At 46.6% G+C, this 15,680-nt stretch overlaps 1 protein-coding gene across 2 annotated transcripts in view; it reads right to left on the reverse strand.

The window, feature by feature from the left end:
* SLC2A13 (solute carrier family 2 member 13) overlaps positions 1-10,880 on the reverse strand; it is a 137,554-nt gene extending 126,674 nt beyond the window's left edge. The window contains exon 1 of one of the 2 annotated variants that reach the window (XM_052681115.1): positions 10,311-10,880. In XM_052681115.1, coding sequence (XP_052537075.1) covers positions 10,311-10,860 — 550 coding nt within the window. In that variant the 5' untranslated portion in view covers positions 10,861-10,880. The remainder of the gene's footprint in view (positions 1-10,310) is intronic. The other variant, XM_052681114.1, reaches the window with a different exon arrangement.
* Positions 10,881-15,680: the final 4,800 nt, after the last annotated feature.

Consider the following 15,680-nt stretch of genomic DNA (forward strand, 5'->3'; position numbering starts at 1 on the left):
GGGACACATGTACTTGAGTGCTGGTAACATATGAAAAAAAGAAATCTAAACCAAGGAGAGACATACATTGCTTCTGAATGACTCAGCTACATTGGGAACATATTTAGACAAGACTGAGAAGTATGCACACAGGCATGTTTCTGTTTCACTACAACTAATTGAGTCATTTAGGTTCAGAAAGAAATAATTTCTGCAAGCAAAATGTCATAGAAGACCAATGCAAACATTTCCAAATTAGTATTATGTGCTTTATTTTCAAATACCAGCTTAGAAGTCTTACAAACTTCTCTAACAGATCTTCCTGAAGTTGTATTTTCAGCTGCACCCCAGTAAAACATCCATATCTACCATACAATACCTACTTTCCTATGAGTACTGTACTAATTAGTAGTTTATTCAGATGATGAGGCAAATAAATCAGTGTTGCCATAATGTCAGAGGAATCACACTGGCTGAAAGCTGGTGAAGGAACACTGAATCAGGCCTCCTGAAGTTCTCTTACTGGCATAGCACAGATGAAAAAGGGTTACTCTCTGAAAGTGTGAGACTGTACAAGCCCACATGGTCTAAGCAGAAGAAGAAACAGACATCCCTACTTGATAAAAAGAGGAAAGAATTGAGCCAAGAAACATATATTAACACTTGAGAAAAACTGGAAGAAGCAGAGAGAACTGTTCCATACCCCAACTCAGCTTTTCACATCATCTCCTGTCCTCTAGAGCACAGTTGTGGAATTCACTCCCAGAACAATCATCCTAAAAATCTGTACAATCGGATCACCTCCTTCCACTACACTTTCATCCCCAGCACAGAACTTTTTAAAACATCTATTCATGTAATTGCATTGCATTACTTGATACCTCCATATGCTGACATCTTCAGACATTTGCACTGCTGCTTCGAAGCACACCTGCATCACACATTCTTCCTCATCACCACTGGCCAGGAACCCAAGGGGTCACAGGTGGATTACTGGAGTACAGTTACTGCTACTTCAGCACCCGTGCCTCTAGTTCTTGGGGCCAGTGTAGTGGGCATAGCTTACCCACATTCCAGCTCAAAAGAAGGCCCTTCAGAGGCAAAACTAGGCAACAGAGAAAGCACTGCTACTAAGCACACATAAATCAAAGAATGGAATAGTTTGAGTGTAAAGTGGTCCACAAGAAGTCCTCATCACACCAAGCATGTACAGCTTCACTTCAATAACCCAAGAAGGGAAGAAAAGTAGCATTTATATAATAAAGTCCTTAAGAAGTTTTACCATCATAGGGTGAATTACTTAGAATTGACTTCTGAATAGACTAAACACAAATGTTCCAAATAGGTGGCTCAGATCTTCAAAAGATCAGTTTATGTTACAGAAGAAAAAGCTCTGCTGGTCTTGAACTACCAGGAAAAATCTTTTCTGCACCGCTGCGTATGTAAGCTCAGAACACCATTCCCTCTATGCAAGGGAGCACTCCACATCTAAGTGGATAATGATTAATCACCCAGATAGTACTTGGGTGACAGGCAAAGCAATTAACTTTGAGTCAGGGAGAGGCCCTGGAGAGATACAACAGACAGGTTTTGACTCCAGGGAATGAAGATTCAGAAACAGGAAGGAACAGGCAGAATCAAAGGCAAAGCTCAAGCTAAATCTTTCCTTACTTCAGAAGTCACCACCAGCAGACACAAGCAAAACAATAGAGCTTGACCTAAAAAAATTACACCTTACAACTAATTAACTAATTTTTTTTTGCAGAATTACACAAGCTGTTGAATATTCTAACATTTTGTTTGCCTTCCCAAATAAAGGTGCAGGTTTAGGGCAGGAAAGGAGAGAAGCCCTGAACCTGGAAGACATTAGGATGCATAGAGGTCACTACAAAGAGCATGCAGGTGTAGGCAACCTTCCCCTAGAATCAGACTTTAAGATAATTAGCCTTTCCAGACAAGCTTTCAAATAAAACAGTAAAGCACATTCCCACTTACTAGAAGAAAGGAACTAAAGAGAAGTTTGCACTACTAGTGTAATAATAATGCAACAGCTCCTGTGCCCTGATTTCTGCTACACACACCAATAATTATTCCCAGGAACATTCTAGTCAATCATTACAACAGAAAGAAACTACTTTCTGTGCCTGATTTTTCCTCCTACCTACAAACAATACACAGCACAGAACCAAACCCCAGAATATGGCTCAAAATATTCCCGGAGTAACTGAATTTCTGGACTAAAACATCTTGAATGTCTACATACAAAATTTTGTCTTTTTCACCCTTGTTTGAGATCTTGAAGTTGCTGTTCATACATGTCTAAATTTTCCATCATCCCAAGCTGATCCACTGCGAACTGGACTGGTGAGGTCAGCAGCACTATGATTAATGCAGCAGCAGGATCCGTGAGGCACAAGTCTTAGCCAATGAATGCAGAAGTGAATAAAACCAGCTTTACCTTTTCCCCTCAGGCAGAATCCCCATTCCTGTGCTGACATAACTACTACTGACCTCAACAGTCCAGTAATCAAGGACCTGTAAACAAACAGAAGAAGTGACTTATACACAAAGATTTGCTGAAGCACACATAGCTCTGGTCTCAGCCAGCACTTCCTTCATGCTCACAGTGGCCTAGTTCACCTGCTGCCACACCACCTTGCTTGCATGTGATTCTCTGCCCAGGATCCATCATGGATCCAAGCAACAACCATTAACTGATCAAATCAAAAGAACAAGTAGTTCAAGGTGAGTTCCCTCAACTTTAGCCTCACAGATTAATCAAAACTTCCTAAGAAGGCAGCTATAAACAGAAAATTAAGTTTAAAAAAAAAAAAAAAAAAAAAAAAAGAACAATTAGTCAAAGTTATTTCTAACTGGATTAGGATTTAGGAATGCAGCACACTGACCTGAAACTCAGTAACACACACACACAAAATTTAAAACACCAGATACAATGTTTCTTTCCTACTAGAATTCATTTGGCATGTAAGTAGACTCCCAAACCACACTAGCTCTAACCAGAGGCCTCTATCTATCTTCAGGATCCTGGACCAGCTAAGGACCTGATGCTCTCTTCACCAGCTGTACAAGATTCTCTCCTTCATCCCTCTGGGTGGGGGGCCAGTGAGCCTTGGTACAGCCTATTCCTTTGGCCAGGTTGGGTCAGCTGTCCTGTTCCTGCCTGCTCCCAGCTCCTTGTGCACCCGCAGCTCCTCACTGGCAAGGCAGCATGAGAAGCTGAAATGTCCCTGGCTCTGTGCACACCACACCAGCTACTAGTAAGAAAATTAACTCTGTCCCAGTCCAACATCAGAGGATGTGGCTACGCACAAAGACATCCCTAATACGGCCTTTCAGCTGCTGGAAGACAACCACCATTTTCCCAAAGTGATTAAGCCTGCAGGCTTATTACACCCACAACTACTGGCTTTGCCTTCCTGAAAGCTCACAGGAGAAACAGCGGGGAAAACTACACACACAAGGCTCCCAATAAAACAAGAAGAGATTTTGTGAACTGCTTGTTTCTGTCCAGGAAGGAAAAGTTAGTCTGTGGAAATTCCCACTTCTGGAAAAGGGCCAGGAAACTCTTGCCTTAGGGATGCAACTAATGGTACAGGTTTCTAACAATATTTCTAACAAAAATATGGGCCGTGGCCAGGTTAATCTACTTTTGGATATACGTTTCTGTTTACACAGCAGGTCTGCCACCATTTCTGGCATTTCTATCATCGGAGGACGGACCATCAGATGGTAACGTATGCATCTGCACATGCCCACACAACAGAGCCCTTCAGTGCTTCTGGTTGTCACAAGACCTGTGAAAAATTCCGGGCTTCTCAAACACACAGCACCAAAAGGAGAATGGAAAGTTCCAGGTGTGAGGCCTGAAGCTGCCTCCCAGTAAAGCCACATCTCCCCTTTGGGGCTGCTCAGCCCCACAGTCTTTCTTCATGCTACAAACATCAGGAACCACAGGGCTGCTCAGAGCAGGCAGAACATGCTTGCTGTATGAAATGCTTGATAGTGACAGCAAGCTCCAAGGCCGGGGCCTAGTGCTTCCAGAAAACATCAGCTCTAACAAGGGCCAGAAAGCCTCTCAGATCAGCCCTGGAGGGAAAAACCACTGCAGAAAGATTCTCCCTGGAGTTGGCAGACAAATTGCACTGAGAAATTGGAGCAGCGACTGAGGAGTTTGGCCAGGAGAGCTGGGTGACAGCTCCTGAACACAGCTGCAGAACCTCCCTCAGCAAGTGGACACAGCGTCTCTTAGTGATCCCTCAAGCAAAAGTCAGCAATATCAACAAACACACTTTTTAATACACACAACTGCTTCAGTGTCTGAGCCTCCAAACACAAAGAGAAGAAAAAAAAAATAAATGGCCCCCAACAAACAGCTGAGAGCGACCTCCAGGGCACAGGCAGCACTTCTGAGGAGATGCTGAGGAGCCAATGCCTGAAGGGAGGACACCAGGAGTGAAAAGCAAGCTGTGCCCCAGAACACAGACACAGGTTTTTAACATCCTTGCAGTTTAAATGAAAGTAGCTAAATAAAAGACCCCCAAAAAATAGAGAATACATTTACTAATGCCATGGCTCTGAGGTCATGCCAGGTCGTGGCCCACACACAGCCAAGGCAGGGGCTTGGAGAAGAGGGTGTGCATCTCATCCATGCAAGTGGATGTGACTGGCAAAGGAAGAAGGCACCAAGACTCTGAGCTAGGAACCTCAGCTTCAGGTACTGGCTATGCCAATGTTCAAAATGAGAAACCACCAAGGAAAGGCAAAACACACACTCAAGACTAAATCCCTGAAAAAAACACATATCTAAAGACTCCAGCACAACACAGGAAGGTCAGAAATGGAATGAAAAGGAAAGGGAGTTTCAGCATTTACTTTCAGTATTTCTTTTTTCACTGCTCCTCAGGAAGCAACTGATAAAGCACACAGTAGTATGCTCAGAATAAAAATGAAGTGCATGTTCTGACATCTCACTGAAGACAGCAGCCAGCATTTCAAGTCTGCTGCCGGGACTGTCCCCAGATGTCCTCTGTCATACCTCTCCTGATGGGCCTGTTATCCACTTCAGCCAGCAAGTTACTGAAAGCCAAGAGCTGTAGCTGAATGACTTTCTGTCTTATCATCACCATGCTCAGTAGTGGGTGCCACTGATCTCTTGTTCCTGTAGCAAAGCAGGCATTTTGAAAAGAAGCCCATCTGTAGGATCCACACGGATACTCACAGCACGTAAAGAAACATTTGTGTTTAATGCTGTAAGCTTCCTCCAAGCTGCCTTTTTTGTAAAGAGTAAAAGAATCATAAAAGTTCCAATTTATGTAACATAGTAACTGTATGTATTGTACTGTTTCAACATAAATGATAAATACTTGAAATACAACAGGAAATCTGCCTTGATAGAACCACAACAATATCATCAACTGCAGGGAAAGATACTTCAAAGGATTCCCATGTTTCAGTTTCAAGGTTTATGAAATACAGGACTTTCTTTTACGTTAGACAAACAACAACACAAAGCCCCCACGGAAAAGGGAAAACAGAAATCAACACACACACACACACACACACACACACACACACACACACACACACACAAAAAAAAAAAAAGCCATGCAGACACAGAAGAGACACCATCATGACTTTAAACAACTTCCAGAAGAATCAGAAGCCCAAAAATTGTTAGCTCTAACTCAGAATGCATAACACGTTTTTCTGAACAGCTCCCCAAATACGTGCCAAAGGCAGCAATGCGCTGATCTTTGGGTACTGCACCATCAACAGCACAGCATCAGATAAAACAATAATGGAGCAGTGCTCACTGACACAATAGTGAACTGCACATAGGAAACCACAAAATCTCCAATGCCCTCAAAATGAGAGGACTTGAGAAAACAGTTTTTCATCTTAACGTACCCCCGGTATCCTGCAAGATCACAGAAACAGTCAGCAACTGAAGTTTCTTTCCAGGAATGAAGCAGATGCTCCTGCTCAAGAGCCAACAGATCAAGCATTTATGAGGCACAGAGCCAACTCCAGAGCACACAGTAGTTCTGGCAGCTGTAGATGCTCTGCAGAGCAGCTCTGGTCAGTGGCCACATGGAGCCCATTCCAGCCACGTGGATGTTTGTCTGCCCGTTTTCTTCCATCTCCAAGGCAAGCTTATACTTACATACCACTGAAATCTGCGTTAAGAACAGACTGTGAATCATGGATTGAAAATTACAGGCATCTGCCAAAGCAACACAACGTATCTGGGGGGTGAGGGAGACTTTCCCCTCCAAAATATTTTAAGGTATAAGCACCTTTAAAACTGTGGTTGGTGCCCACTCATGAAAACAGACTGGAGGCTGCAGGTTTACCACAGCATGGGAGAAGGGAAGAAGAAGAGATCAATCTTTAATTTTCCAAGACAAAATACACACCATCCAAAAAAAAAAACAAAAACAAAAAAAAATCTGTAGCATACTTAAAAAGTTAAAAATTATGATAATAGGGAAGAAAAAGCACAGCCTCATCTTGATCACAGTGGTTATTTTCACAGCATATGTGGTAGTCCAGGTGGACCTTTTTTGACCACCGTGAAGATAACACAGAGCTGGTACTACATGATGTGAGCACTTGGGTTATATTTGGTTATTTTTATTTGCTGCAGGAACCAGCTCCCAACGGGGGAGCCCTGCACCTTATGCCAGCCATTTTCACTCCTGCCTACTTCTGCATTCAGCCTTATTACCTTCACTCAGAAAGTGACCTACATATGCAATAACAAGATGCTGCCAGGAACACTGCATATGCCACATTCAAATACAGCACGTGGAAAAGACAGCTAAGCATTCTGAATGGAAAGCAAGCACTGAGCAGGAGGCTCACACCACCCTGCATCAGCAGTGACAGAGGTCAGATAGAAGACACGACACCTGCCCAGGTCAGCCCCACTGCGCTGCACAGCTGGGAGCAGACCACATGCCCCCCTTCTGCTAAGGGCCTGGGTGGTGAGCATTAAGCAACAACCACTGATAAAAAGAAAAAACAAACCCTCTTACTCAGTGAAGAGCTGATCATTAATTGCATACCATCTATTTTGCATGCTGAACAAGGCAGGGAAATCTAATCATGCAACTAATGATGTACACAATAGCAACCAAACTCTGGGTAGCTTCAGCAGCTCTTCTTCCACAGACATCACCTCAGGTTTTTTTGAAGCACTGATGCAAGCAGCACACCACCTAAAACACCACACCATCACCCACTGAACATTAACTGAACATTACCAGACACACAGAAGTATGCTCCATATCAATGCATTTCTTCCCAGCTAGGCTCATACAAAGAGCTGCTGAACACGTGATCCAGTTCTCTCAGCATCTGAATGTCACCCACATTTTTTTAAGGAATATCTATCCAAATGTTACATTCCTGATGGCAAACTCAGCCAAATTCCTGAAGAGCCATAGGCATCAGAGCTGCTCACGAAAGGGAGCATAGGAGAGAACGATGGCCACAGCTTTGCCCTTAATCTGTTCTACCTGAAGTTTTCTGAAGACTTTCAGCCTGGGGTGGACATCCACCCCCTGTATCTCTTCAACTTTGCGTTTAAAATTCAGACCTGAAAAGTCCTCAGCATATCAGCTTGCTCATCATGCTAACCAGGGTTTTCATTTCATCCCATTCTGCATTTACAATGAGGTGTGCAGGAGGGGAACACGTGACTTCCCAATAACAAAAATCTACTCAACACCGGCAACACATGAGGACTTTGGTTTGTCCTTGAGAAAATGTCTGCATTCCAGAAACATCTCCATCTGTAATCACTGGACAGAAAAGGAGAGTTCTATCTCCGAGCAGCTCTGTGGAAAATGCTGCTAAATGGAGAAGACAGGCAAGTAAGAGATGTTCCTCATTTCAGCATACATCTTGTGGTTTTCATCCTGAAAGTTTAACCGCAATCCTTTCTAAATCACAGTCACAAGAAGAATGCCCGTTTTCTCCCATGGTCACAATTAGCACAGATCCACACTGACTGAAGCCACACAGGCAACCACCGTCTGTTTTTACAGCACGGTCTGCAGCACAGTAGCTCATTTACTAAATACAAGCAAATACACAGCTGTGGAGCATAACTCATGCTGTGCAATCAACAGATCACTGCAAGAAAGACTTCAATAAGGTACAAAGTCATACACAACTAAAAAGCTGTTACTGGTTTGCACAGAGTGGTGTAGACTTGGGAAATGCTTTCCTATCTGTGCATTTCAGCAGCTAGAACTGTATCTGGGGTGATGCTGCGCTGAGCTGTGTCTTTAACCCAGACGAGGAAGGTCGCATTCACTGCTGGCAGCCAAAGGGCTCTGAGAGAAGAGAGAAAAAACTTAAAAGTTCTTTCGATTTCTAATTCCTTCATGACATCATCCCGGCTCCCTCTGGTGGAGGGCTCAATGTGGCACTTAACAACAGACTGCTGAACACGAACAGTTTTCAACCTTTTTTCTCCTTTGTAAAATAAACCTCATTAGGATTGGACTCTCGCAGTGCTTCAGTGATGGCAAACTAAGGTAATGCTTGGTTTCTGACCAGAACCTCTTTCACGCATAAACAAAAGCAATCTCTGATAAAAAAGGAGAAAACAGCTACTTTTATTATATTTTTTATTTTCAGCATTAATGTCTTCGTAATCCAAAATTCTCAGGGTGCTTCTCAGTCCTTCCTTCAGCTTTCCAGGCCACAGCAGAACAATCTCCTCTCTCCGTGATGTGGGAAGAGAACAAAAGTCTCTCCCCAAACCATACTGAGTCCTGCAGCTTCACAAAAGAGCAGCCCCTCAGCGCCCAGTTTCCATTTTGATTTCTATGCATTAACCACCAAGCCTCATATCTCTCAGATGATGCCAGTGTTAATGCCATAAGACAACACTAAGAAGCCTGTGCATCTCGTACACACATACACAAAGTCACACCAGCCTTCCCCTTTCCTCTCTATCTCCCCCACCCCAAGACGACATTACTGCAGCCACTTACATCCAACAAACCACATGAGAAGCTTCACAATGCAGAAAGGGGGTCACATTTCACATTTTTAGAAGGTACCATTAACATTTGTGCTACACAGTGCCATCAAAATACCTGTTCTGCCCTTTTATATCAGAATCGTTTTGACTCCTGAAAATAACAACAAAGCTTATCAACATTTTGCAGTCTAAAGTTTGATTTAAAAAGGCACAGGGCATCAGCATTTAAAGAAATAAATAAAAACTCAGCACCCAACTCAGGGTAGGAAGACTGCCAGCTGCAGGAGATGTGCCAGCTGCACAGGGAAGCCAGTATGGGTCCTTTCAGGGATGGAACTGATTTTATTTCCAACAGCCTTCATTATGACTCACTAACTTTTTTCCTTACTAAGACTGTGAATTGCATCCTACCAAGCAGACATAAAAATTGAAAAATATATTCAAAGGTTAAGACACAGAATGCAGTTTTGCAAAGAAAACAACTCTAATTCTTCACTTGTCCTCATGTTCAGAGATAGCAAGTGTTGTGAGATCACAGCAAGAGTTACTTTTCTCTTTTTCTAAGACTACATTCCAAATAACCTCACAGCGCCTACCATGGATGATGAATGCAAATCAAACTACAAACTACTGACAGGGTATCAGCTGAAGCACAGCCCAAATCCTGGGGACAGTTAGGATTTATTTGGCACGGAAAAGAGCCTTAAGGTAGGAAGAAACATTCCTCATCGCTTCACCTTCCCTGGGACAAGTAGGAGAAAGTTTTACCAGGCTTATCTGCTCACAAGCTATGCGACAGACAGGTAGGCAGCCTCAGAGCACATCCTGTTCTGCCGGATGCCATGAATAAAACCCGAAGCCTTCCAGAGCAAACATCTCCGCCTCACGATTACAGCCTCGTTCTGTCCCCATGGCACCCCTTTAGCGCCCAACGGAACCTGAGCCGTGTGGGCAATCAGAAGAGCAGTTCAGTCCAGAAAGGCAGGCATCATCCGCTCACTTCTGGCACCCCAACCGCACCACGTGAAGGCTTAGAGGTGAGCTGTGGGCAGAGACCCCTTAGAGGTCCGCGTGCAGGACAGCAGAGGGGCGGCAGCTCCCGCAGCACCGGGCGGCTCTCCGCCCCACAGCGAGCAGAAAGAAAGAGAACAACCCCGAACACCCTCCCTTCCCAAACAGGGAAATAAAAACGTTTCGGGGCACAAAGAGCCACGTTTCGGGTTCCGTCGCCGCGTTACATAAACGCGGCGCGGCAGAGCGGCTCGGGGGGACCCGGAGGACGCAGGGACGGAGGAGCCCGGCCGGCACTCACCGATGCCCAGTCCCACCACCACGCGGCCCCCCAGCAGCGTCTCCTTGTCGCGGGCGGCCGCCAGCACGCCGGCCCCGGCCGTGAAGAGGCCGCTGGCCAGCAGGATGCAGGGCCGGCGGCCACACAGCCCGTTGAGGACGCCGCCGGCCAGAGCGGACAGCGCGGCGGCGCCCACCGTGCTGGAGACCAGCAGCTCCTGCCACAGCGCGTCCAGGTTCAGCTCCCGCTTGAGGAGCAGCAGGGCCCCCGACACCACGCCGGTGTCGTAGCCGAAGAGGAAGCCCCCGAGGGCGGAGAACACGGACACCACGTAGACGAAGCCGGGCGTCTCGTCCCGCTGGAACTGCCGCCGCGCCGCCCGCTCCAGCTCCGCGCCCGACGTCGCGCTGTTCAGGCTAGAGCACGACTCGGCGGCGATCAGGCTGCACTCGCCCGCCGCCGCCGCGCCCGAGCCGGCGGCCCCCTCCGCCTGCCGCCGCCGCTTCTCGCCCATCAGGTTGCTCAGGCTCCGCAGCGTGTACTCCACATTGTCGCCGGCCTTGCGGGACATGGGACGGCCGCGGCGGGGCCCGCCCCGCCCGGGGGAGGGCGGCTGCCGGGCGGCTCCGGACGCGGCGGCTGCCGGCGCTCGTCCTGCCCGCCCCTCTCGGGCCGCGCTCAGCCGGGCCGCATAGCGCCCGGCGCCGCCGTCGGCCGGACTCCAGGGGAAGTTGCCGCCGCTCCCAGCGCCCGGGCGGAGCCGGAGGCGGGGGCGGGCGGGGACAGCCGCCAGCGCGGCCCGGCGGGTGCCAGGGGCCGCCCCTCCGCACTCCGCGCCTGCGCCGAGGGCCGCGCCTGCGCAGCGGCTGAGCCGTGTGGCAGCAGCGCGCTGGGGCGCCGTCCGGCCCCGGTCTGGGAGTGAGTGCTGGTGCTGTGCGGGGTGCCGGGCGGGTCTTGGTGCTCCCCGCTCCTCGCTCGGCCCCGCGGTCCGCCCACTGACAGAGCCCGGAGTAACGGGCGTCCCCGCCTAAAGATCGCGGTGAAATGAATAACTCTTATAGCCCGAATAAAGGCAAAACCTAAAGTTGATCTAAAACTCAGTGGCAGAAGCTAATGGAAAAGCGGAGCAGTTGCGCCCTGGGGAACAGATGTGTTAGCGTGGAGGGGGAAACAGGCCCGGGGCTCGTGCTCGCCTTTGCGCTCAGTGGCGGCGGAGCACAGCGACCCGGTCTGTCCGTTTCAAAGCGTTTTGAGTTGGGATTCTCATGAAGAGCGTGAACGGGAAGGTTCCGCTCAGACGACGTAGCGCTATAACGCGCCCTCCCGGCGGTTCGGTGGGAGAGCCGCGCCTCCTGGCGGCGGGCGCCCGAAGTACGAGCGGGTTTCTGCCAGGCGCCGCGGGCTGCGCCGGGCGGGAAAGGTCCTGACAGGGTGAGACCGCCCGCGGGGCTTCAGCGGCGCAGCCTTCCTGCCCACCTCACTGCCGTCTGCCGGGGTGCTCCTCGTGAGCCCAACCGGTAGATGGAAAACGATGGCAATCCCATGGGCCACAGGTGCGCTCAGCCCGCACCCTACACGTATTACTAGCCTCGGGGATTAAAACATTAAGAGGGGAGCGCCAAGTCCGAAGGATGCACAGAGCCTTTTGCCTCTGTGTCAGAGCATCCTGCGAAATGCCCATGTGCTGTGCCGATGTGCTGTGCTCAGGTAGTACTGACTAGAATGGGTTGTAATAAAGCTACGTAGTGATTGCGGTGACAGCTGTGGCACTGGATGGTTAAATATAGCTCAGCTTCCATGTCTGAGAAGCCTCATCCAGGTAAAAATTGAACATGTTAGCACCCAGTTGTTTTTAACTGAGATTTGGATAATGTGGTGTCATTGGTACAGGGCACTCCTTATTGCTTTCAGCCATAGGACCCAGCCCAGCACTCCAGCAGGATCCATGCAAACGCTGTGCTGCAAAAAGCTGTGCCCTCAGGCCCAAGGCTCTCCGGGGGCAGGCTGGCTCACATCTCCAAAAGGCCATCAGCAGAGAGATCTGCAATGTTCCAGAAGCCTCCTGAACTCACCCAGTAAGCACAGCGCTCACTGCTTTCATGTGGAGGCCCCAGTAAAAAATGTGGGACACAGCGCATTAAACAGAAGACAGTCACAGTAAATCCCCAGCCAGCGAGGAATACTTACGCAGAATATTGTTACAGCAGCTGGCTGTCACAAAAACAACCTGTCTTTTTAACAGCCACCTCAGAAGCTGCAGACATTCTGTGTGTTATAGTTAACACAGACTCAGGAGAGCTAACAAAAAGCTTTTTTTTTTTTTTTTTCCCTGGCAGGCCCAATGCAATCAAAAATAGACATATTTCTTCTTAGGTCATGCTGTCAGGATTATCTCTTAAAAGCATTCCCTGAAGAAGCACAACATGGAGAAGTTCAGATGCAGGATATACTACACCTAAGACCGACTGCATGAGGAGAGAGGATTTGTTTGGCTTTTGTATAGATCTTCATTATTGTGATCATCCCTCCATGGTACCTGGATTTCATGGCAACAGCTGCCTCACAAAGGATTTTACAGTAACGTGTGGGGGGTCAGATCCACAAAAGGATTTGGGTGGATTTTAGGCGTGTTATTATTTCAGGAGGGTTTAATGTTTAATTGCAAGACTTACAGATTCACTGCACTGGCTCATTCTGTCCTGCAAGGTCTGTTTGCAGAACTGTTTGCAAGGCTGTCTTGTGAACTAGATCAAAGAACCTGTCCAGCTTTAGCAAATTCAGCTTTGTAGATTTCAGCAAAGAGGAAGAATAATTACAGGATTGTACTACTTATATACGGTTAATACATGGCACATATCAGAAGACATCTTCCAAAAAGCTACTGAGAGCTTGTGTGTGTGCCCAGACCTCCCCCAGGCCTGAGTAACTGGGAGTTAGTTCCCATCTCAGTGTTTATTGGCACTTGAAAGCAGGTGGATTGATGCCTAAATCTCCTGGCCATTTCAGCACAGCAAGATTTGGCTCTGTTATTTTATAGATGAATGCTGCATGGCCTCACATGGGAAACGGGAGACCCAAATCACAGATCTGTAATCCTTCCAGTTCCTGCTTTGTGTTTTCTTTCATATATAAAGAACCAACACCAATAGCTGAACAAAAGTTCCCCTTCATATACAAAAGCTCTCCTCCACTGGACTCCTTTACGTGGAACTGTAAATTCTTTCTCTCTTGATGTGCAGGGTGACTTTAAAGCCAATTATTTATCTTCTACGTTGGTTATCTGAACCTGTAAACCAAGGCAACACTATTGACAACCTCTGTAAAATCCATTATAATGAATTTGTTAGTAAGGAACCTACTGAATTTATTAGGAAGGAGAAATGCATTTAATCCTACTGGTCAAATGTTATGGATAATTTATTTAGCAAGTAGAAAAGTTACAGTATTAGCACTGGAAGAGGCTGTGGATGATGGTGCAAAAAGCTGACAAAATGGTGTGGTGACACGTTCCTTACCCAATAGGCAGAGCTAGTTGCAGCACAGCTGAGGCTGCAGAGGACTTCATACTACAGGCTTTTTTAATTTCATATAACTTCACCAAAGTCATCATCTGAGCTCTCATTTTGCATAACTGCCCTCTCTTTCATTCTAAATATATATTTATAAATACATAAATCTCAGCAAATCCACTTCAGACCCATTGAAAACGCAATTGTAAGAAACACGTGTTTTCTGAAGTTACATTTTCTGCCTATTTTTACAGTCTCCAGCTTTTCCATGCGTTACAGCAGGACTGGATTTTTGGCAGGAGAACAGTTCCTTTCTGCCATTAGCTGTCAAAAGAAAGATCCAGCAAGCTTTGCCTGAAAGTCTCTGGTAGAGTCAGCAGCAAGATGTGCAGGAGTGTGCCTCTGGATCCCAGCGGGCTCTGCCTGGGTCTGCAGCTACGTGCACCAGCCTCCCTCTGGCATCCAGGGTTGAGATGTGGCACTGCTTTAAAAAACTTGGCCTTGCACATGCTGAAAGTAAGGGGCAGTACAAAATGGAGACTTCTACTATTGTACGATATGGGGATTTTTACATCCACACACATGAAATGACAACATCAGGTTACAATCCTTATAAAGTCAATCGTACCCAATAAAACCTGTAACTACTTTTAGTTTTAACACCTGGCAACATCAAAAATCAAGGTGTTGGCACAGTGCTACCCACAAGACAAGAAAGGAATAACTGCTCTTGATACACTGTATTTTCAAACAAATATCTCTCAACACAGAGTGGTTTGTCTGCCTGCCAAGGAGAAACCTCTCTGAGTACTGCATATGGCTGGAGAAGAACAAGTCCTCCCCAGCAAGCCCCTCTCTTGGGATCAAATCATAACCACAGTAATCCATAGAAGATCATAGTTCATGGGAAAGATGCATGCAGAGGAAAGAGAAGCATGTGCAAAACATCTGCGTAATTAAAACAATCAAAAACAAGCAAAAACCACCACCAACAAAAACAAAGTAAATAAATTGGAAAAGCTTTTAGGCTTATGCATGACTTCATGCTATTCTGCATTCCTAGAAAAGCAATGGCTGACCCAGCATGAGTTCACTGCTTCATAAGCTCTCACCTCATCAAAGTAAAATCTAACCTTCAAATCTAAGTCTCAAGAAGTGGGAGCTATATGTTTCAAGTGGCAGATTAAAAGCTGTCTTTGCTGTCAGCTCTGACATTGCAGTGCCACTGAGCAGAACACCAGACAGAATTGCTTTATCTGAGATTTGCAAATGAAGCTGAAAACCCGGGGAGGAATTCAGCGACTGTTTCAGAGAGGTGGTCATACCCTCTGGATCTGACAGATGGTGAAGCAGTTAAAACTTGTGGTGTTTTTTGTTGTTGTTTGGGGTGAGGTGTTTTTTCTGGGGGGGGGAGGCAGGATGACAGACTGCAATGGGGGATAAGCAAATTCGAAAAGGAAAGAGAGCTACATGTGTTCCTTGTACAAAGGCAAATTACACATTAAGAGTGCCTACAGGGGGCTGATATGAGCACGGACATCATCCTGACACAGGAAAGATGAAAGCAAGCACTTCCCACAGCAGCATGGGGAACAGGCTGGAGCAGGAGCAGGCTGGGACTTTCATCTGCCGTCTTGCTTATTTCTCTCTGTATCTGTACTTCAAATGTCCTATTTTCAGCACAGTAGATTGGTATCTTTTTTAATCTATTGGTCTGATTTGTTGGACTGGCAGTATTGGAATCTGCTGCACTTTTTAAAATAGGTCCTCTGTGAAATGCTTTATGGAACTTCCTTCAGCAATTTCAACAAATTCCCTAACAAGCATCAAACCTGCCACAGTGATAATTTTAAATATGAAATTAAACACACATGAAAATCAC

This window comes from Tympanuchus pallidicinctus, unplaced genomic scaffold (genome assembly GCF_026119805.1).
Source record: "Tympanuchus pallidicinctus isolate F22 unplaced genomic scaffold, pur_lepc_1.0 scaffold19, whole genome shotgun sequence".
In the NCBI taxonomy this organism is placed as follows: Eukaryota; Metazoa; Chordata; class Aves; order Galliformes; family Phasianidae; genus Tympanuchus; species Tympanuchus pallidicinctus.